This window comes from Trichosurus vulpecula, chromosome 5, assembly GCF_011100635.1.
Source record: "Trichosurus vulpecula isolate mTriVul1 chromosome 5, mTriVul1.pri, whole genome shotgun sequence".
NCBI lineage: Eukaryota > Metazoa > Chordata > Mammalia > Diprotodontia > Phalangeridae > Trichosurus > Trichosurus vulpecula.
Window position 1 is genome coordinate 233,737,233 of NC_050577.1, and position 22,617 is coordinate 233,759,849.

At 40.3% G+C, this 22,617-nt stretch overlaps 1 protein-coding gene across 3 annotated transcripts in view; it reads right to left on the minus strand.

The window, feature by feature from the left end:
* The window catches only part of TMTC2 (transmembrane O-mannosyltransferase targeting cadherins 2), a 534,931-nt gene extending 522,078 nt beyond the window's left edge, over positions 1-12,853 (minus strand). The window contains exons 1-2 of one of the 3 annotated variants that reach the window (XM_036759984.1): positions 12,491-12,853; positions 12,220-12,328 (exon numbers count right to left, since the gene is read on the minus strand). In XM_036759984.1, coding sequence (XP_036615879.1) covers positions 12,220-12,302 — 83 coding nt within the window. In that variant the 5' untranslated portion in view covers positions 12,303-12,328; positions 12,491-12,853. Of the gene's footprint in view, positions 1-12,219; positions 12,412-12,490 lie in introns of those variants that run through there. The other 2 variants (XM_036759983.1, XM_036759985.1) reach the window with 2 other exon arrangements.
* Positions 12,854-22,617: the final 9,764 nt, after the last annotated feature.

Here is a 22,617-nt window from a genome sequence, read left to right on the forward strand (position 1 = left end):
TTACCCTGGGCAAATCACTTAACTTTGTTTGCCTCAGTTCCTCATCTGTAAAATGAGTTGGAGAATGAAACATCAGTGTTTTTCCAAGAAAGCCCCAGAGTCAGACACAACTGAAATGACTCAACAGCAACAGAATACATCAATGACCTCATCATGTCCATAGCATGATAGGAGGGATCAGGCTTTTGCCCCAGGATGCCAAAATTCATAGATTCCTGAGCATCTCATGCTTTTCCCTGACACTTGAATTGATTACACACTCCATCTCATCCTGCCTCCCAAGCAATGACCAGTCTTCCAATATATAGAAACTTCCCAGTGCAGGGGAGTGTACCTACTCTTCCAGGAAACTAAGGTATAACTGAACTCTCTGGCCCCACCTCCTCCTTCCCCTACCCAGAACCCCACCCTCACCTACCCAGCACAGAAATTCCTAGAAGAGATTCTTATCAACGCATTATGTAAATCCTCCACAGAGTATCCACCCTAGGCAAAGGAGTCATTCTTTTTTGCTACTATAATATTTTTGGGTGCCATTACAATATTCAGGCAGTCCATCTACCAGAGAGATTTTAATGAGCCACTCAAGCTTTCTTGGTCTCAGTTTTCTCATCTGTAAAATGAGAGGGTTAGACTCTCCATACTTTGTCAGCTAACAACCTCCTTCCTTGTCATTACCTCCTTGAAGATGTCATCATTGGTAATTTGCTGCAGCCTATGTATTCCCACCATACATTCTTACATGCCTGTTTTGATGTGGCTAGAATATCTAGCAGGAAATACTATCTAAGGGATGAAATTTCCCATTGAGAACATCTTACATCCCCCATCCTTTCATTGGGGTCATAACTTTTCTTAACAATTTTGCCTGATTATACAATCCATTTGGAGAAAACCACGCCACCTCATTTTAAGGGGAAAAAACGTAACTCTGAGGAAGTAATCTTAAATCAGGGATTCTTAATTTTTTGTGTGTGTGATAGATCCCTTTTGCAGTCTGGTGAAACCTAAAGACCCTATGCTAAAATAGTATTTTTAAATGCACAAAATACAATACATTGGATGACAAAAGAAAACAATTATATTGAAACGGTTCTCAAAATATTAGAAAGATGAATTCACAGATTCCAAGTTAAGAAACTCCTGCCTTAAATATAAATCTCAAATTTCTATAAAATAACACTACAGCTTTATTCAAATGCCTCATTGTGTGATGGAAGGAATATTAGTTTGCAGAAGGCTACAATCAAAGAACATAAGCTTTGGCAGATCCTGCCAAGTTGTAACAGAAACACACTGGGGACCTTTCCCTTGAGGGACCAGCCTAGCAAAGTTCAGAGCTCCTTATCACCAGAAACATGGCCACCACAGGGAGTGATGAATTATTTTCAATACAGCAAATCTGAAGACATCTATTAAAGAATGGAGGGGTTGCAATCTATGTCAGTGAAGAGCCCACCCACTCAGATGAAATCATGAGTCTTTTAAAGTGTCAGCACAGTTTCCATGGAATGCAGGGGAATAATCGAAGACAATGAGATCTGACAGAAGTGACAACAGATTCATTTGATTACTTCATTTAATAAACTATGTAAATCATGAGGGCCAATCTCCTGAACCAAAGCCACATACTGAGCAACACTTCAGTACTTTATCACACCCTGAGATACCATGACAGTAATGAAGGAGCAAGTCCAAGAAGCACAAAAAATAGCAACTTGTCTGCCATATTTTTCAGCACCTCTACATTAAGATATCTCTGAAATGGACAAGCTAACACAGCCATACCTTCAAGTTACAGATGCATAATAATTAAAGATTATACAAACTACAAAACTATAGGAACCATTGTCCTGCTCCCTCCCCCAAATCACTGTGTATTTATTTTTGTATCTATCCTGTGTTTACCCCTCTGTGAAGATGTTGTATTTCCCCGACAGACTGCAAGCTTCTTGAGGGCAGAGGCCTATCTCGAATCTGTACGTGTGTCTCCAGCTCCTTGCACAACGCTTGGCATATAGCAAACTACCATTGGTTGGTTGATTATATTTGTATTCAGGGTTTTTTCGTGATCAACAGTGTGACAAAGTAAATCAAAGACAAAATTAGAAACAAATTTCCCTGGGGCTCTGGATCTGGCTCCCTCTTCCTAGGTAGCAGGTAGCACAACGGCTAGAGTGCTGGGCCGGGAGTCAGGACCACCTGAGTTCAAACCCAGCCTCACACATTTATTATGACCGTGTGACCCTCGATAAGTCACTTAAAAGTGTTTGCCTCGGTTCTTCATCTGTAAAATGAATGAGCTGGAGAAGGAAATGGCAAAGCACTCGAATATCTTCTCCAAAAAACAAACAAAACCAAACAACAACAAAAACTGAGGTCACAAAAAGTTGGACACTACTCCGCAACAATTGTGTGACCCTAAGTAAGTCACTTAACTTCCCTTTGCCTCACTTTCCTCAACTGCAAAATTGGACAATACCAGCACTTTCCCCACAGGGTTGTTGTGAGAATCAAATGAGGTAATACTCATAAAGCACTTAGCACAGTGCCTGGCCTTCTGCAGTAGGCACCATACAAATGCTCATTCCCTTCCCTTCCCCACCTACATTGTGCCCACAACACTGCCTACTATGTATTATACTTATCTCTGTTTAAGATCCTAATAAACACAAAATCATTTTTATCTCTACATCCCTCTCACCTAGCTCTATGCTTTACACATAATAGAAATTTAATAAGCATTTGTTAAAGAAGAAGTGCTAGACCTCTCTCTGCAACCAATGTTCTTGTAGCAATCACGAGCATTTAATCATTCAAAGTTTTCTTACTTATAAAAGAAAGAAGGATGATAGTTGGTTCCTATCATAACAATAAAAGAGAAAGTGCTCCATAATGGCTAGAGAGTTGGCCCTGAAGTTGAGTTTGGAAGAAATAAGTTAAAATCCCACCTCTGTCACATAGGTTATGTGACCTCGGTCAAGTCACTTAACCTCTCACTGCTATACAGAGAAGGTACCAACCTTCATTGAGAGTTTCCTAATCTGGGTCTTTCCTACACCAATGACTTTACTGACCCCTTCTCTTTTCCTGATTGACTACTAAACAAAATGAATAGTGCTAAGAGAAAGAGTGCTAGATTGGAGGAAGAATACTAGGGTTCAAACTCTGGCTTTGCCAATTACTACTTACGTGCCTTTGGGCAAAGATGTTAATCCCTTCAGGCCTCAATTTCTTCATCTCCATAATAAGCCTACTGGACTATTTAACTTCTAAAATCTCTTTCTGCAAGAAATCTTTGATTCTATGATCTCACCAGTCTCATAATGGCAGCTTGGTGGCGCAGTGGGCTTAGAATTAGGAAGACTCATCTTCCTGAGTTCAAATCTGACCTCAGACACTTACTAGCTGGGTGACCCTGGGCAAGTCATTTAACCCTGGTTGCCTCAGTTTCCTCATCTGTAAAATGGGTTGGAGAAGGAAATGGCAAACCGGTATCTTTGCCAAGAAAATCCCAAATGAGGTCACGAAAAGTTGGACACAACTGAAACAACTAAAAACCACCATGCTCCTATGATTCTCCCTGTAGATTTTGGAAAACACATCATTTTGGTGAGCTTGCCTTCTTCAAAACTCTCCCGAACTAACTCATTCCTTGTCTAATTACTCAAAATAAATTTGTGTTCACACACTTAAAATATTTGTTTAAAAGAAAAAGAAAACAAGGTGAGTTGTAGGCTCTCTTCCTTCCTTTCTAAGTGAATAAAACCAACATTTACTCATTTCATTCCGGAAACCTTGAGTCCCAGAGAATGACAAATGTGATTGAAAATGTGAACTGCCGGAGGAGAGATCAATAGTAACTTGATAGCACTGCACAGTGTCTTGTTGGCCTCAACAAACTACCTAGAAAATGTGCTAAAATCTCTGAAGACAGAAGACAATGATCCATAGGACTAGCCAAGTGGTCAGGTCAACACAGAGAGTTAGAAGTCCCCACACCTCGAAGGAAAACAGTGAGTGGTCTTTGACAACAACTCAGGAACCCCAACTATGGGCTGGATTCTAAAGCCTTTATATAAAGCTTACAATGAAAAAATAACCTAAAGATATAACACATGCTTTGAGAATCAGGACTAAGACTACCTGCCTACCAGGGATGCCGGTCACACTTTCTTTCTGGGAAAGAAGCCAATATAAATTTCTTCTTAAATGTTAAAGGATACACATCTTACTCAAACTACAAATGAAAAAGGATCAAAAGTAAAAGAAGACAAATTATAAAAGGAGATTCTTCCTGCCAATGAGCAAACCATCAGTGTCTCCCTAATTCTAACTTCTGATTCCTTGATTCAAAGACTTTTCACCGTGCAGCGAAGTTTTTGTAGAAAATTAATTGACCAAGTCAGCAAAGAAAACAAAGGGTCAGTGCACTGTTTCTGCAAACAGGCATTTATAAAAAGTGAGCATCCTCTGTAGCATGCATAATTGGTAAGATACTGAAAGGTACTTTTTTTTTTCCCTTGGGAGCTCATGAAGATGAAATCTTCAGGGAAACTGACAGTTGTTTGTGAATAACTACACAAGACTTTTTTATACATTCTGAAAATAAATCAATTCATTGGGCATTAAAATTGTCTAGGAGCTAGGATTACAGTTAGATAAAAATGAGATGGGGTCTGCCCTCAAGGAGCTTACATTCTATTGGGAAGGGAGGGGTAGTAAGATAAAGCAAGATACAAGTAAGTTAACATAAATTTGAACACAGTTATAGAAAATCATTTAAATAGAGAGTACTGCCAACTCCAGACAAATCCCAATGTGTTTAATTAAATAAGCTCTTTCTTCTTTGACTCCTAAATAATAACATACATTCATAGAGGGCAGGTCTTCATTTTCAAATCTACCCTTAACTTTCCATCATGATTAATTTACATAACAAATTATCCACTAGGAGTTAAAAATTCCAAGTACTAGAAGATGAAATATGCAATGCTTTTCTTCTAATAGAAAATAAAGAGGTACATTGGTCAGTTAGGTGGCACAGTGGATAGAGTGCTGAGCCTGGAGTCAGGAAGACTCCTCTTCTTGAGTTCAAATCTGGCCCCTGCTACTCCCTAGCCAAGTGACCCTGAGCAAGTCACTTAACCCTATTTGCTTCAGTTTCCTCATCTGTAAAATGAGCTGGAGGAAGAACAGCAAACCACTCCAATATCTGTGCCAACATAAACCCAAATGGGGTCACAAAAATTAGACACAACTGGAAAAATGACTAAATAACAACAGAATGCACATTTTTCTAGAGTTGGCTAGAACTCAAAGGTTCATAGGTCTACAGCTGAAGTGGCCTCAGAGGTCACCTAATCCAAACCCTTCATTTTACAGTTGAAGAACCTGAGGCCACAGAGGTTAAGTAATTAATTAACCCAAGGCCACATAAGTGCTAAGTGTCAAAGATGGGATTTGAACCCAGGTCCTCTGATGCAAGAGCTCATGTTCTTTCATCTGATCTAAGTCATTCCTGAAAAAAGAATTCCTTCTACAACAAACCTAAAACATAATCAGCTGGCCTTTATTTGACCTCCAAAGAGAGGGAACTCACCATATACTAAGCAGTCCATTCTACTTATTGATAGCTCTAATTATGAAGAAGTTATTTGTTTTCCTGATCTCAAGCTTAAATTTTCCTCTTTGCAACTTCAAACCATTTCCCATTTCTGTCTACTGGAACCAAATCATTTGAGTGTTTCTTTCTGTTGCCCATGAGAGTACCTCTAGAGGTAAAGAGAACTAATGCAATCCCTCTTCCCCATGACTGCTTTCACATATTTGAAGGCAGCTTAACTATCACCTCTCAGTCTTCTCCTTTCAATGCTAAACACCCTCTGTCCTTCCCTTCCTTTCCCTCCCCACCCATCCTTCCTCGCCCTCTGTCCACATAGGGTATCATACCTTTACCTGTGGGTGCTCTGCCCAAAGAAATATAAGTTTTGATGGCTAAAACCTCAAAAGATATCTTAGAGTTTACTGGCTAGATTTATTTCTTAAAGACCATGTCTTAAACAGTAGGTTCAGGCCCCAGCCCCACTTAGTGGTCATTGTTTGCACACACACCCCCACCCCAATGGCTCAGAGTGAATGTAAATAGTAATTGTTCCTGTTTTGACTGAAAACCCTGAGGATCTTACCTTCCCAGACTGCTTTTTTTTTTTGATTAGGTAAAAGGGACCATTCTTTGGCTCATTTTTACCTAGCCTTAATCACTGAATGAGCATTGCCTCAGTCAAAGTGAGAAGTCAGAAAGACCTAAGCTTAAAAAGGCCAAGGTCTCCCATTGCATCCAGGGCCATCTCCAGCTGTCCTGATCTGTATATGGCCACTAGACCCAGATGGCTCTGGAGAAGAAAGTGAGGCTGGTGATTTTGCACAGCTCTCCCTCACTTCAATCCAATTCACTTGCAAATCATGGCATCACCTTCCTGATGTCATGGTCTTCTTCAAGAATGAAGGAAAATGGCATGTAGTATGGGTGTAAGGCAACCTTGGCCTGTTTTCCTCTGGATGTTCTCCAGTTTATCAAGAGGGGAACACATTAAAAAAATGGAAGCCTTGCTCACTGTCAAGCACCCCAAAGAACAAGAAGAGCAAAAAGATCGCTTATGGGATGGTGATTGCAATTTTACTGGAGTACCTTAAAGAGGGCCTTCTTCTTTTGCTAAAATTATACAAGCATCTGTTCCAGAGAAAATGTTCCCTTTGACTATATTAAAGACCACAACTTTAAATAGCTGCTATTATCATGGCCATTTTAAATAAGTACATTTAGTGTGCTGGGCAGCAATGAGAAAAAGGTTAGCAAGACAAACCGTGCTTCTGGCCCATGTTGGAATCCAAAAGGTTGTAGCCATTTCAGAATTAGAGCGGCAGGAATTCAGTACTACCACAGGGGTGCATTAGCACTGAAAAATTAAGTGTAGATGACAAGACAAAGGCCTGGTGGAATCCCAAATGTAAATTAATAATCAAATGTATATATACAAAAAAAAATCAACCAAGAGACAGATGGCAAGCCATTTTCCCCGGAGTATTTGTACATGCTCTCGGTGCCTGTATGTGGGTCACTTGCTAGATTAAATCCTGTGTCAGGCCAAACGGAGGAAGCTCACAGCAGTCTATATGGGCTTTGCCTGATTTTAATTTGTGATTTCAGATAAAATAGATTTACTTGTCCAAAAGAGCAGAATAGCCCTTCTCTAAGCCCAGCCCTTTAAAACATCAAAGAACTTAGCAAGAGTATAAAAATGCCACATAAAACAATCCATAAACAATAAATTAGACTCTTGTTTCCCATTTTATTAAATATATATTCTAAACTGGGAGGAGAATTTAAAATTAGAAAAAAGACTACTGCAGATTTCTGTTTCTATAAGTAATCAGTCAATGAAAGGTGAGCGTTGAAGGAAATTATGATTTTCCCTTTTAATTTTGTAATAATTGTCTCTAGATGTTTTCTAGTAAACAGATTGCTGGCTCGTGGTTTAGCTGTGTTAACACATATTGGAATTTGCAAGTTAATTTCAGTTTACTCCAAAGGCTGTCTTGCTTTAAAGAAACTGATTTTACTACCTTCATTAGGGCATGAATCAAAAAGGATGTGGACCACATGAGGTCAAAAGGGTAGACTAACACCACCCTTAAAAGACCATTTGCAAGCAATGGGTAAATATAATCAGTGAGGTTGTTTTTTTAATACATCATGATCTTGAGGAGCTGTAACTTTAAAGCTAGCACTACTCAATTTTAAACACTGTCAATCAAAATCAGTTAGAAAAAAATCCAACTAGCAGTGTGCCAACACTACAGTTTGAATTTAAGCCCAAATGACCAACAAAACCACAATTATGTAAGCGTGAATTTTTGATAGTCCTAAATCCTCCTGTGGGATCTTCCCTGAAAGTTATGCACAGAGAATCCTTATTACTCAAAAGGCAAGTTACATGTACAATGATGGGAGATTCAAACAGAAAGTCATCTTGGTTAGATTTTATACACAGCCATGGACAATAGTGAAATTAACCAATCTCAACAGGCAAACACACATCCTCCCTTCCTGAATCCCAAAAGAATTTGGCTCAACAGCCTTCTTTGTTTACCTGAAGCACTGGCTCATTTTGATTTGAGGTCTTAAATAAGAGATTCACTTTCCTTTTCTTGTGCACTTTTCTATACATTTTGATATAGGTTTTTCTTTCTAATAAAGAACATGGTTATGATAAGAAAATGATTCAGAACAAGTCATGTTTTAGAGGAGCCTCTCTCTGTCTTTTTATAATACTTTTATGGGAATCTTACAATAGCATCTTTTAGGAGAGTGTAAAATGACGCATGTCATCATTAACATTTATGAGGATAACAGAAAAAAGGAAATCTTTTCTTTTGACTTGTTTTCCCCCCCAGTGTTTAATGCAGAGACCCAAATTATTCACAGAGATCTGGAAAAAGGGAGGGGTGCATCGATGTGTCACATACAACACACAGGCTCACAATTAGGCAACTGGCTGGTGTTTTTATAAGGTCCAATTCCAGACTGATTAGACACTTGAAATTCAAGATCATCATATGGCACTTACTGCCTTTGTGACTTTGAACAAGTCCCTCAAACTCTCAGTGCCTCAGTTTTTCATATTTAAAATGCAGAAGTTAAACTAGATAGCCTCTAAGGTCTCTGTATGACCCTAGCTAAGTCACTTATCTCTGTCTACCTGTTTCCTCATCTATAAAACAGGGTTTTATAAAGCTGTCAAAAGTCTAACATTAGATAATATTCGTACAATGCCTTGTAAACTTTAAAGTATTATATAAATATTAGATATTATTATCCTTTGATGTATAAGAATAAAATCATATAAAAGGGAAAAATATCTAAACTGGATGCATGAATTCAACAAGGATTTAAGTACCTACTATGAGCAAAGCCTGTTCATCTGTTGCTCTAATTTCCGAAGCTGATTGGATTCTATCCTATCCATCCCAAGCAATTTCTTAGGTTTCATGTAGAAACACATGTAAAATATTCAATTTTACCATAAGGAAATTGATTTTGTCATAAGACGTTTCTATGTTACTACTCAGTTCTGATTAGTTCTTAGTTCCGATCTCCAAACACTCCAAGCCATTAGACACACGCTTTAGATTCTAAAGTAAACTTGATCTCTGTAGTGAAAAAAGAAATTATAGCAGTTTGAGAGGTACCAGAGTGGTAAGTTTAAGTCATAGCAACATGATACACCCCTGAATCAAATACCTGATTCTTGGAGTTTAAATGCAAAACTGTAACTGAGTGAAGGAAGTCAGCAGTCAGAGCTGCCTCCCACATATATTGAATGGTCGACCCTGCAGTTCCAACACTGACCTCCTTTAGAGGCTTGTATTTCACAAAATCTCCTGTGGGGCAGCATAAGTCCACAATTCTAGTTTAAGCCATGTTTTAAACTTGGGAGTTTGTTGTACAACACAGAGTGGTAGGAATGAATAAGCCATGATCTTGAGTTTTGTCTTTTGCTTCCCTGATCCCTGCCTCTCTATACACAACATACACTTTTGTGCGTACACAAACACAATTACAAAGAGAGAATAGTTTTCTAATACATATACAGTAAACATATTGTATACGGGGTAAGTTATATAATAGTAAATGTATATTATAGGACAGTAGTTTGGGATGATCTACACTTCAGATTTATACCTTAGCAAGGAATTATCAGTCTACAATACATGAAGGAGGAAACATTTAGTCAAACCTCCGCAAATGTGAGAAAGCAATCACTAGAATCATGTACTAGTTTATTTCAGGGGCAACTATAGAGCAATGCTAAATCTTCACTAGAAGATATATCATAATTAGATTTTGAAAGCCTGGGATTATGTACTTTAGATAGGTTTGTGAAACGGACATCACAGTTAAAATGTATCCTCATAATTGTTGGAGGGCATCACTAGGATGGAAAGGATTTGATCTCAATGTCAAAAATACGGGATGTCAGACCTCTTAAATACATACACACACACACACACACACACACACACACATATACATATATATATATATATGAATGATACAAAAGTATACTGTCTCCCTAAGGTGAGAAATTGATATGAAGAATTATAGTTAGCATTAAAAACTAAATCCTAATGACCACAACACATTCCATGGACTTAAGTTATCAATGGACTGCTTCTATACTATGATTTATAAGCAAGGAGTAAAGATGTTTTTGTCAGTCTTTACAGGATATACATGATATAAAAAGTTAAAGTAAAATCATAATTATCAAAGTATAGTTTTCTCCTGGGTGTAATGTCATTTCCCAATCAGAACTAAGAAACTATTAAGAAGAGTATAGAGTGGCAAAGTCTGAATCGTCACAGTACCCAAAAAGAGTTAAGGTATTTAAGAAGGTACTTAAAAAAACAAAAACTACATATTCCTTCCTTTTCAAGTACTGTCTGCACATCTGACATTCAAACTGCCCCAAGCAGAGTCAATGAAGGCAAGGATTCATCCCTGAACCTATTTTCAGTGCAAAGTTAGCAATCTTTGGAGGAAAGAAGTCTTTTTTTTCCTTCTTCCTAGAGTCACTGGCAGACTCACTATCAGCAGGTGCAGTACACTGTAACTTTGGAGAATAAAGACTGCTCCTGTCACAAGCACAGACACACTATTTCTCAAAGTATATAACATCAAAAATCTGCAAGCTCCGATTAAAAGTTTAGGGAAAGTTAGAGTCGAACACTGGGTTCTCCCTTTACTAGGCTCTGAAAAACACTCTAATTCATGACCAAGAAGGATTTCTTGAATTCTACCCCCCGGATCACTCTGGGATTTCAGAAGCAGGCTAATAGTGGGTGTGAATCAAGAATCGCTGACCTAAGACATATACACATGCTTTTAGGCTAATAGTAGAGAAAAGAGAGACTATATAAAAGTGCTAATTACAACCAGGAGAGGATCCGGACTTCATCTCTGCTCACCACCCAACCACTACGAGTAATCCTAGCCACTACCTCACCCTAACCCAAGGGATCCATACACTTTCTATAGCAAGAGAAGGGTTGATGAAAAGCTGTCAAAGTAAATCTATGCTCACTTTTTGAATGGTTTAATTTCAATGGAGCACGAAACATCGCAGGACAGTTAATAAGTTTAGCCAGGCGTACTGTTCTCCCTAATATATTTTAATTATGCATCTGTTTTAATTGTAATCAGATTAAGTCACTGGAAAAGACACAAATTGGAATTTTCCCTAATGGCTAATGGAGCTTTTCATCAGTTTCTAAACAGTAGCACGTTTAAAAAGGAGGGGAAAATAGGTAGGGACACCAGCACCCGTGTGACATTTTCTAGAAATCGATGCAGTTTCTTTGACAACACAGTTCAGGTCTCATTAGCCACCCAAACTAACCCAAATGCAAAAGACCATGTCAAAGCCCCACGGGCTTCATCTTTCCCAATTAGAATACAAGAATTGCTAAGCATAAACGAAAACTCCCAAACACAAACGAAAGCTGAAGGCTTCTATAAAGTGCTGCCCCATCGATCTTCTATGGGGGCACACCAGGGGCAGCGTTATGTTGCTTTAAAGTACTGTACCAGGAGACAAGGAAAGTTGAGGCAGGCGTTCTTATTCTGGGAAATTAACAACTGTCACCGCCCGTTTTCGCTTCTAGAAATAAGAGTCTCACGGTTTTTGTTCCTTTTTTTTTAAAGGGGGGGGGGAGTTGCAAGGGAAGGGGAAAAGAGGGTTTCGGGAGAAGGAAGTGGGTTTCCTTGGTGCACAGACACAAAATCACTTACTGTGTTGTTGTGACACCAAGTAATACTTTTTTTAAGCTGATGTTCATTGAATAGTTTCCCAAATAGCAGAGATTTCCTTTAGGAAACTTTAGTGTCTGTAAACACCAGAAACAGGGAGAGAAACCTGCAGAGAAACTAGGAGCTGAAACTAACTACTCCGGTTTTCTCCCCGTGTGTTTGCTTGGGGACTGGGGCGGGGGGAGGGGGGAGGAGTGACGATTGGTATGTTGTTGAACCCTGCAGCCCGGACCACTCTCCCTCCAAGTAGGCTCCTAGTCGGACTCCGGAGGCAAGCCAGTCAGGCAGCCTAGCAGAGTTCCCATCCAGCTGCTTTAGCCTCCCTCCCAGTTCCCCTCCCCTCTTACCTGTCATCGTAGCAGAAATCCGCACTCAGGGTGTTGAGATACAAGACGAGCCCCAGGGCGCTGCTCACCAACTCAGCAATCATCTCTCCACCGCCTTCCCTTCTGCTCCCTTTCCAATACAAGGGCAGCCGCAACAGAGAAAGAAGCATCAATCCCCACCTTCCGCTTCTCCTCCCAGCTTCACTTTTTTCTCTCTCCTCCTCCTTCTCTCTCCCACCCTCCTACCCCTCCCCTTCTCTCCCCCTTCCCTCCCCCAACCCTTGGAACCCACCCCTCTTCTGCTGCTCTTCACTCCTGGCCCCGCTTGTCTCCTCCTTCCCCGTCCCCGGGGCGCGGGCTCAGAGCGCTCTCCCCATTCCCGGGAGCCCTGGCGAGCCGGCAGCCAGCTAGCAAGCGGCAGGTTTATTGAGCGCTTGGCTTTAGGGATCCCTCTTCCTCCGCTCCGCCCGGACCCTAACCCATGGCAGTTTGGAAAGCGGGGAGCCCGGGATGCGATGCGAGGCCGCGGGGCTAGTGAGGGAACGACTAGGGGTGCGAGTGCGGGGAGGGAGGGATGGACAGGACGGAGCTGGGCTGCCGGTGCAGCTGGAGGAGAGAACAGGGAAAGAGAGAGTCGAGAAGGGAGAGTGGGAGGGACGGGAACGAGAGCAGCCTCTGCTCCTCCGCCTCCTCCTCCCCCTCCTTTCCCTCTTCGCCTCCTTTCCCTCTTCCCCTCCTTCCCCTCGCACAGCTCTGGGTGCTCGCTTGGTCTCCAGCCGCCGTGGCGGGCGGCTGTAGCTCATTCACTCTTTATTAGCTCCTTCCAGTCCCCAACCCCTTCGGCACTGAAGTGAGAAGCCACGGCTGGAGGTTCGGGGAAGCACCCGCGTGGGGCTCTCGGGGGCTCCCCCCGCGCCTGCGTGGCCACCCCTCCGTGCGCTTCTCCACCCGGGCAGCTCCTCCCACCCGTCAGCCTGCACCTCCTCGCCTGGATCTCGGACTCCTCCTCCTCCTCCCATATTCTCTCCACCCTACCCCCCCCCCCCCCATCTCCGGCTTCTTTCGCCTTCAATTTCACACTGGAAAGCCACCGAGACCAATCGGTGACTGCTGGAAGGGAGCCCGAGAAGGGGTGGCCGGAGTGCGCACAGGGGGAGGAGAGAAGGAAGAAGAAAAGGGCTAGGGAGAGACTTGTTCTCCTTTCCTGCCGCCGGGGCGGCGGCGGCTGGCACAGACTTGATCCCCAGCCCAGTCCTCTCGGTGCCAAACACTGCCAGTTGTCTCCATGGTCAAACTGGAAAATCATCTGGAGAATCAGAGGAGGGAAGGAAGAACAGGTTTAGAGAGAGCTGCGTTTTCTGTGCGTGCGCGCACACGCACACACTGCCCCGGGAAAGAAAAGGGACTTTAATTAACCCCCACCCCCAATCCCCATTAACTCTGAAAAAGCAGGTTCCATTGTGCTATCAGGTCGTCCGGAGGAATGTTGGCAGGAAATTTTAAGGCGTTTCTGGCAGCGGACATGATTAAATAGGAAAGGATGCAAGCAGGTGTGTGTGTGTGGGGGGGGGGATATTAAATTAAGGCAAAGAAACAATAAACATTCCCCGAGGCTACTAGAGACAGGTTGTGGGTGCAGTTAGACGTGCAAGAGTGCTCTGGCCGGGATGGAGAAAAGTCCCTAGTTGAGTAGTTCCTCTGTAAAGTACAGGAATCTTTCCAGGGTGGCATAAACCTGGAGGAAAGGGGAAATTCACCGCGTTCCATTTACTTGGGGATGAAGGAGAGATACGTGCGCGCGGAGGGAATCCAGCCCGGGCCTGGGGGTTGTGGACAACCCCGAGAGTACCAACGTTCCGACTCTTCTATTTACACCTAAGCCTGCCTTGGACAGCTAACAGCACTACTGCAGCGCCCCCTGCTGCATGGTAGCAACGATGCATGAGAACCTGAGCATCCCCTCCTCCAAAGTTGAACCTAACCAGAAACAACCCAACAAGTGCTGACGAGAAATTTGCTTCTCTGAACCCCAATAGTGTTTGTCGATCTCCTGGTAAGCAAAGGCCTCGTTTTCGTCGCCTACGAACAAAACCAGCCAGCAGTATGATAAATAAGCGTCCATCTGCCTCACGATGCTTGATCCACCTGTTTGTAACAAAGTTGAAATCTGATTAATATCGTTAGTTCTTTTTATAGTATGTGTAGGCAATATTGATGTGCCCTTGAAAAAGCATTCTCTACCAGCTGAATGCATTTATGATATGTCTGAAGGTAGGGGTTGATTTGCATTCACTGTGTACTCAACCATAAGAACTGATTGATAGTTCCAATCTTGTCTTCACCTTCTCTTTCCATGAGCTGCTGTTAATTTATTAAAATTTGATCTCAATATGCAGTCTAAAGTTCCATTCTCCTTGTTAGTCAATAACTAGAACCTGCATGACTAATGGACATTTTGTAATGGGTTAGAAGAAATTAGCAACTTCAGAATTCCGTGGTAGAATTAATAACCCCAATTCCCATCACCTGATGCTTGTATATAAAAAGCCAGAGATTCCATGCAAATCTCACTCTGTACTAATTACGAGAGAATATTGTAAACTTGGACTTTAAAGGATAGGGAGAAAATGAGAAGGAAAGTGAGGGGAAAGAGGGAGTTAAGAAATCCAAGGAAACCATCAGCTCTACAGAAGAGCCATGGTGGGAAATAATGCAGTGATAGACCTCTTCAATAATTAAGAGGACTTGGAAGCATGGAAGTATTAAAAGGGTTTGAGTTCAGCACACTAAGAGCTTGTAAGCTGTTTCCAAAGTTGACTCCATTTTCAAGCTACCAATGGTTTTAAATAAATATTTCTCAAAGGCTGCTGGAAAGTGGCACATCCTGCTGTCCCTGATGAATGGGTGGCTGGGGCTCAAGCTGTATGTGCAAAATCTGGTAGCTTTTAACAACTTTTTTCTATTATTATTTAACATGGGTCTCTTCATCCTTCTGGTGCATTAAGCACTCGCTAAGACTTCTTTCAGACAGCCCTCAAGGGCTATTGTATAGTCAGCCCCTGTACTTCCCAAACACCCTAAGTTCTTTCTGGGAAAATCAGATTGTAGTTTTTCATCAGCTCCCGGACCACAGAAGTCATTTATTTAAAACTTAGGGACATTGCTCATTAATTCACAAAGGCAAGCTGGCCCACTGCAGGATATTACTTCAGTTCTGCATAGTATGGGCCGTTTTAACCTACTCTTGCCCTACACAGATCAGGGGAATTAAACTGTACAAGGTGGGCTTTTCATCTTTGATATCAAGCACCCCAAAGCCCTTATTTCCAAAATCCTAAAGTAAATCTGTTCCATGCATCCTCTATTCCAGCCACCACTTCCTCAATGAATTCCGTTTATGGGCTTCAGTACCTCCTCAATGTTTGTGCTCCATTCCCAGCCTTTTATTGTGTGATTCATACCTTTGGAGTGCCAGGTCCTCAGGGAAAAGATTTTGTTATTTGCTTAGGACATACTTAGTTTATTGTGCAACACCACCTTCCCTTTGGGTGTTGCATGAATATTAACTAAAAATCCACATATGGTCTTGGTCATAATTTCTACTTGTCCTAATATAACTTCTCTTTGAACAATTCATTTAGAAAGCATGCCAGGGGTGAAATGTGGCATGTAAATTTCTCATGCTGAAAGGAATGTTTTTAATAATACCCACAGATCTGAAAAACAATGCAGTTCTCCCCCCACTCCCCATCTTCTCCAAAATCTAGAATTGCTAGTCTATCTAAACTTGTGTTTTTCAAAAGGGGGGAAGCAACACTCTCCCCTGTCCTGATTTTTTTAGAATGACTGTGGACCAGAAAAACACAGGCCCAGCAGGTGAGATAGCTAGTTTGGGGAGTCTGGTATAATAGTGATATGCTTGTGGAATTACAGGCTCTAGGCTCAGCTCAGGAAATAACCCTGCAGGAGAAAAACAACAGACTTTATGAAATGTGGGTCAGAGAGCTACAAGAGACACTTAGGATGCTTGGGTAGCTAATGACAGTAAGTGCATTAGCTATATATCTTCCATCTAGAGGTTTCTCAGCATATTATAATCCATCACACTCTGGAACCAAGTCTTCTTATGATCTGTGATGCAGTCGGAAGGAAATCAGGACAGTGTAAGCAGAGAAATGGATCGAGCCATTGCTGTAGCAAAAGTGGGACTTTAACAACCAGATGCTGCCAAAGTAATGATCACCTTAAAAATCTTACATTATCTCAGCCTTCAGATTCAGTAGGTGTGGAGGTGGGGGGAGGAGAAAAGGAGGAGGAGGATTGTAGAAATAACCTGCTAATAACAAGATCTGTATAATTGCAGACTAATGATAGAATCCAGAAATTCAATCAAGAAAAGCAGGGACATCCTCCCTCACACTTTCTCAGTGCCTTCATAGACACCTCTATAAACAATGAACCCTGAATTCTAATAACTTAAACAATTAATGCAAAATCTTTTAAACAGGATCCTGAGTCCATTCAAAAGGAAGTCTCTGCACCCTAAAGATGGAACTTAATATATTTGTTGGGGAGTGGAGAAATGACTGGGTTTGGGCATAAAAATTTATTGGGACTTCATTATTAGTAGACCTGGGTAAAATCTATATATCAAGCTGGATGGAGATTTTTATCCAATGGTGGTCCCATCTTCATTCTTTGTTAAAAAGTGGTTACTTTGAAGTCCCAGAGAACATACCATGAAACCGCATGGCAGAGAGGTAGGGAACATATATGGCAAAAAATTATATATCTTATCAGATACAGAATCATAGGCTAATCTTCCCTAACACCTGAAGGAACACCAGAAGCCATCCAATGCAATGCCATCATCTTATAGATAAGAAAACTTATACTCACTTAGGCTAAGTGATTCACCAGAGATCACATAGGTGCGAAAGCTTAGTTACAATTCTTCCTCATGAGAGAAGTCAGTTTGGAGAAGGAGGCCTAAAATGATTGTGATGTGAAAAGGCAGAAGACAACAATAAAACAAGGTGTCCCAAAAGTCCTAGTGCTTTTATTATTATTTTACTTTATTGTTTTAAATGTTATTTATTATTATTAAATACTGTTACTTTAAATGGCACTGGAACTTTTGGGACACTATTTTTCAAGTACATTCCTTGGAGTTTCTAAGGAAGGGTGCCTTCATACACAGGCATAGGGGGCAATCAATCAACTATTCAGAACACCGGGGCATTAGCTGGGACCCTCCCCCTCACCACCAGCTATTCATTTTTATCAAATCTCTAACTGTTTCTGGGATGCCATTAATACATAATTCCTGCACAGATTCCCATTTGTAAGCGTTGAAAGCCTCCTGTGTTATAAGAATAAATCATACTCAATCCATATAGTCTCTAATTTTTTTTCTTCTAAATGTGCATCAATTATGTTAAAGATGTGACTCTGTGAACTTATTATAAATTGTATCACTCAAGTCACCAAACTTTATTACGAGTCAAGAATCAAGAACTTGCTGATTTTACCTAAAAATGTTATATTAAGGTATTTAAGTAATTTATGTGTGGGGAAGCAAATGAAGTATTTCTGAAACTGAACCAACATTCAAGTGCTAAAATTCTCTACTAATTTGTACCTCACTTAAGGTATGAAAATGGTTTTTGCAGATTCTATTGAATTTTTTTATTTAATTCATCCATAAAATGTTTGGAAAGTATAATTTGCAGCTCAGCTTGTTAATCTAATAAAATATGAAATAAAGTCAGTGGGTTTTTAACCTTTAGCAATAGTTATAATCCAGTTTCAATTTTTAACTAAATACATTGAGTTAAATGAATAAATTCAGTGTAACGCTTTATGAAATTCTTTATTTTAGTAGCTCTGAGGGAGAGAGACAGTCTAGCATAGTATATAGAGAGCTGGTCCCTGCTGACCTCAGCTTCCTCACCTGTAAAAGGAGGATAATAACAGCACCTACCTTGTAAGGTTGTAGAGAATAAAAGTGAAATGATATTTTAAAGTCTTTTACAAACCTTTAAGTATGAGATAAATATTTAATTTATCTATTTATTATCAAGCTATTTATTATGATTACTATTAGTACCTTCTAATTCATTCCTTTGTTTTACATCTGTGCTTACATAAGAGACAATGTATACATATAGGCACATGATTATATGTTCACAGCCCCTGCTACATAAATACTTCTGTTTATTTCTATGCCCAGAATGGTTATACTTGTATCTGTAGGAACTTGACTACTCTAAAGGAGTAAGATTCCAGTGGACGTAGTAGTTTCCAGTTCTCTACGCAGTTGGCCCTTCTGTGACCAAGGACCATGACAGATGACCACTCCAATATTTCTTGTCCCTAATCCATTATCAGGCACCTACACTCTCCTTCACAACATGACTAATGTGAAAACATGTTTAATATGATTGCATATGTATAACCTATATCAGATTGCTTGCCATCTTGAAGGGGCAGAGAGGAGGGAAGGTGAGAGGGAGAAAAATTTGGAACTCAACATCTTATAAAAATGAATGTTGAAAACTATCTTTATGTGTAATTGGAAAAAATAAAATATTATTAAAAATACATAGACTCAAAAAAGAAGGGGCCACTGAACTGTACATAAAACTCCCTGCCACATATGTTGACTTAGAAGACTACATATGAACATTATTTTGTTGTATTGTTACTTATTTTTTTAAACATTTCCTGGTTACATTTTAATCTGGTTGGGCTTCAAGTGTGTTGTGCTCATGTTTAACATCTGAAGGACCTAAGCAGGATGGATGGTGAAAGATTATTCACCTCCAAGTTCTTCTGAAGGATGAAGATGAAGACCATTTCATATAAAGTGTAGAAGAAGGATGGGGGTGGCAATGGGTTCCTAAGCTGCTTTTCCTCCATAATTGTAGGGTTTGTGGTAGAGGAAGAGTCAGGAGGCAATAGCCAGTTTTAACAAATCTTTATTCGGGAAGATACCAAAATTTAAAAAAACTAGAACCTGTCCTGAGGGAGTAAACAATATAGGGGGAAGATAAGATATATACACAAATTCAACTCAATTTAACAAATATTAAGTAAGTGCTGGAAAGATCCAATATAAGTGAATGTTGGGGATGACCATACCTTCTCTGCCTAGAGGTCAGTCAGTGTGAATTTATAAAGCTCTTATCATGTGCTAGGCACTGTGCTAAGTGCTGGGCATGCAAATAAAGGCAAAAATGATCCCTGCCCTCAAGGAGCTCACATTCTAATGGGGAAAACAGGATGTAAATCGCTAGGGTATGTACAGAGTAGGAGGAAGGTAATCGCAGAGGGGAAAGCACTGGCAGCTGGGGGTGGAGGTCAGGGACAGAACTAGGAAAGGGCCCCTGGGGAAGGGGGACAAAATAATAAAAAAAATTTCAAAAGGTAGAAAACTTGGGGCCGTTGGGGTGTCAGAAAATACCTCACATAACATATAGTGCCCAGATTGAATCTTGAGACAAACTTCCAAGAAGTAGAAATTAGAGAACCATTCCAGACATGGTCAACAATCTCCGCAATGAAGTAGAGGTAGAAGATAGAGCATCACATATGGAGAACGGCCAGCAGGTCAATTGGCCAATACAGTAAATGCATAAAAGTAAATAATACAAAATAGGAGAAAAAAGCCAGTTGACGCCACATTGTGGAAGGCCTTAAATTCTAGACTGAAGATTTTGTATTTTGATTTTTTTTCTTCTTCTTAGAGTATGTGTGACATAATTAGATCTCTGTTTTGGACATGACAATTTGGCAATGACATTGAGGATGACCTGGAAAGAAGAGAGACTGGAATTAACTATAGTATATTCAATAGAATTATAAGTCTTTTGAAGGCAGCAGCTTTCAATTTTGTTTATATATTCCTACAGTCTAGCATAGTTCCTATGCTGTCACATAGAAGGTACTCAATAAATGTTTTCTGGATTTAATTGAATATAGTGGTACAGACACTACAATACAAAATGATTCACTTAATGCACTCAAGGCACACATGAATTAAATACTGTTTGAGACTGAGGATTTGGGAGGAAGAGCCAAGATGGCAGAGTAGTAGGAAGAAATATAGTTATTCTCACCCCAACAGAATTCCTCCACAAAGACCTTGAAAACAAGGGGCAGGTAGGTGGTACAGTGAGTAGAGCACGAGCCCTGGAGTCAGGAGGACCTGAGTTCAAATGTGATCTCAGACACTTGACACACTATCTGTGTGACCTTGGGCAAGTCACTTAATCCTAATTACCCCACCTTTCCCCCCTCCAAAATTTTTTTAAAAAGATCTGGAAAACATATCACTGGGGGAACCCAAGGAAAAAAAAATCATGGTGAGTCATATTTCCAGCCCAGATCAACATAAGGAGACAGGACTGTAGACACTGATGATGGAGTCTAGCCTGGGGCTGGCTATGTGGAGTATTCCAGTACACAGGAATTGAAAGAACAAGAGTGTACATCAGAGCAAGAAGATGAAGACCCCAACAATGTGCAAGATGTAAAAAAGGTGCCAACTAGCAACTCTGTCATTTGGGTTCCCTGGTCCACATTGAGGAGGCACCTACAACTAGGGCTGGCATTCCAGGATGAAGAGTAGTACTAATCAAGGTTAGTAGCAAATGTTAACTATGATCTGACCTCATGGAGAGGGGTCTCAGTTCCTGCCTTTTGCCAAGTCTGAAGCCTATAGTGAAATAACTGGAACTAGAAGCTGCTCAGAGCAATAGGGAGCCTACAGTTCTGGCACTCTGAACCTGCAGAACTTTCTAGCCAGCTGAAAGTGGTTGAGTCTAGTAGCACTCTACTGGAATTTCCAAGCAAGGGTAAGACAACAAGGGTATTGTACAAATCTGAGCCCAGGTCGAGAACTTGCAGAACTCTGACAAGGAGGGCAGTGATCAGACTTCATCCTGGGTCAGACCAGTTTGGGAGCACTGCCACTCTCTAACCTAACTATGCCACTCTGCCCCTGAGATCTAGAATAATATAATACTCAATAACCCCAAGAAAGCAGCAGCAAAACTCAAGAGGACAAAATCACAGCCCAGACATTCTCCCCAGAAGTTCACAGGGACCAGCCATAATTTGAAGTCTGAAGTCAGGAAGTTGACTATAAGAATAAGTAAACAAACAAACAAACAAAAACAACAGTATGATGGATAGGTATGCTCAAGACAGAATTAGAAGAGAAAAGAATAACTCTAAAACATCTTTAAGTAAAGTCTCAATGAAAAATATATCTTGGGCACAAGTTAAATCAGAATTCCTGGAAGAAATAAGGTAAGAATTATTGTTGTTGTTGCTGCTGCTGCTACTGCTGCTGTTTCTGTTATTCAAGAGCTAAAAATGATTTTAAAAATCAAATTAAAGTAGGGGGAAAATGGGAAAAGAAATGAGAGCTATGGGAGACAGATTTGGAAAGAAAGCTTAGAACAAGAAATTTAAAGCTTTATCCAAGGGGGAAAAAATCCCTGAAAATTAGAATTGATGCGATAGAAACTAATGACTCCATGACACAACAAGAAATGCAAAAACAAAATCAAAAGATTGGAAAAATATATAAGAATATCTAAAGTGTTTTGTAGAAAAAAACTGACCTGGTAAATGGATCAAGGAGAAAAAAATCTAAAAATCATTATATTTCCTGAAAGTCAGGACAAAATAAAAAAAAAAAAAGTCTGGATAACCTATTTCAAGAAATCATGAAAGAAAAATGCTCAGATTTCTTAGGAACAGAGAACAAAGTAGAAATAGAAAGAATTCACTGATTAACTCCTAAAAGGAACAACAAAATGAAAACCCTCAGCACTATCAAGTACTGAAGAGCCATAAGAAATATCGTACAAGATTTAGCTGCCCCCATTACACAAGGGTGGAGACCTTGGAATTAAGTATTCTATTTGGAATTAAGTATTCTATAAGATTTCATAAGACATTCCAAAAGATAGAGACTTACAACAAAGATAACTTCCCCAGAAAAAATTAAGTATAATTTTACATGGGGGAAATGGACCTTTAATGAAATAGAAGATTTCCAAGTAACTTTTGATTTAAAAAAAAAAGACAAAGCCGTACAGAAACTTTGAAATACAAACACAGGTGTCAAGAGTGATTTAAAAAGGTTAAGTAAAAGTAAATAATCAAAAGAGACTTTATAAATATGAATTGTTTGTCTTTGGAGGTATGGGGGGGAAGGGCAGGAGTGATTCAAGTACCCCTTCAAAATCTTAATGTCACCTGAGGTCACAGAGAGAGTTAAACAAATTGAGGGTATAAATCTGGTTTTGTTTTATTTTGATGATTTTAAAAGAATAAAGGAAAGAGAGAGGGAAGGAGGAGGAAGGATGGAGCAACTTAATGTCTCATACAATCAAGGTTTCCAAG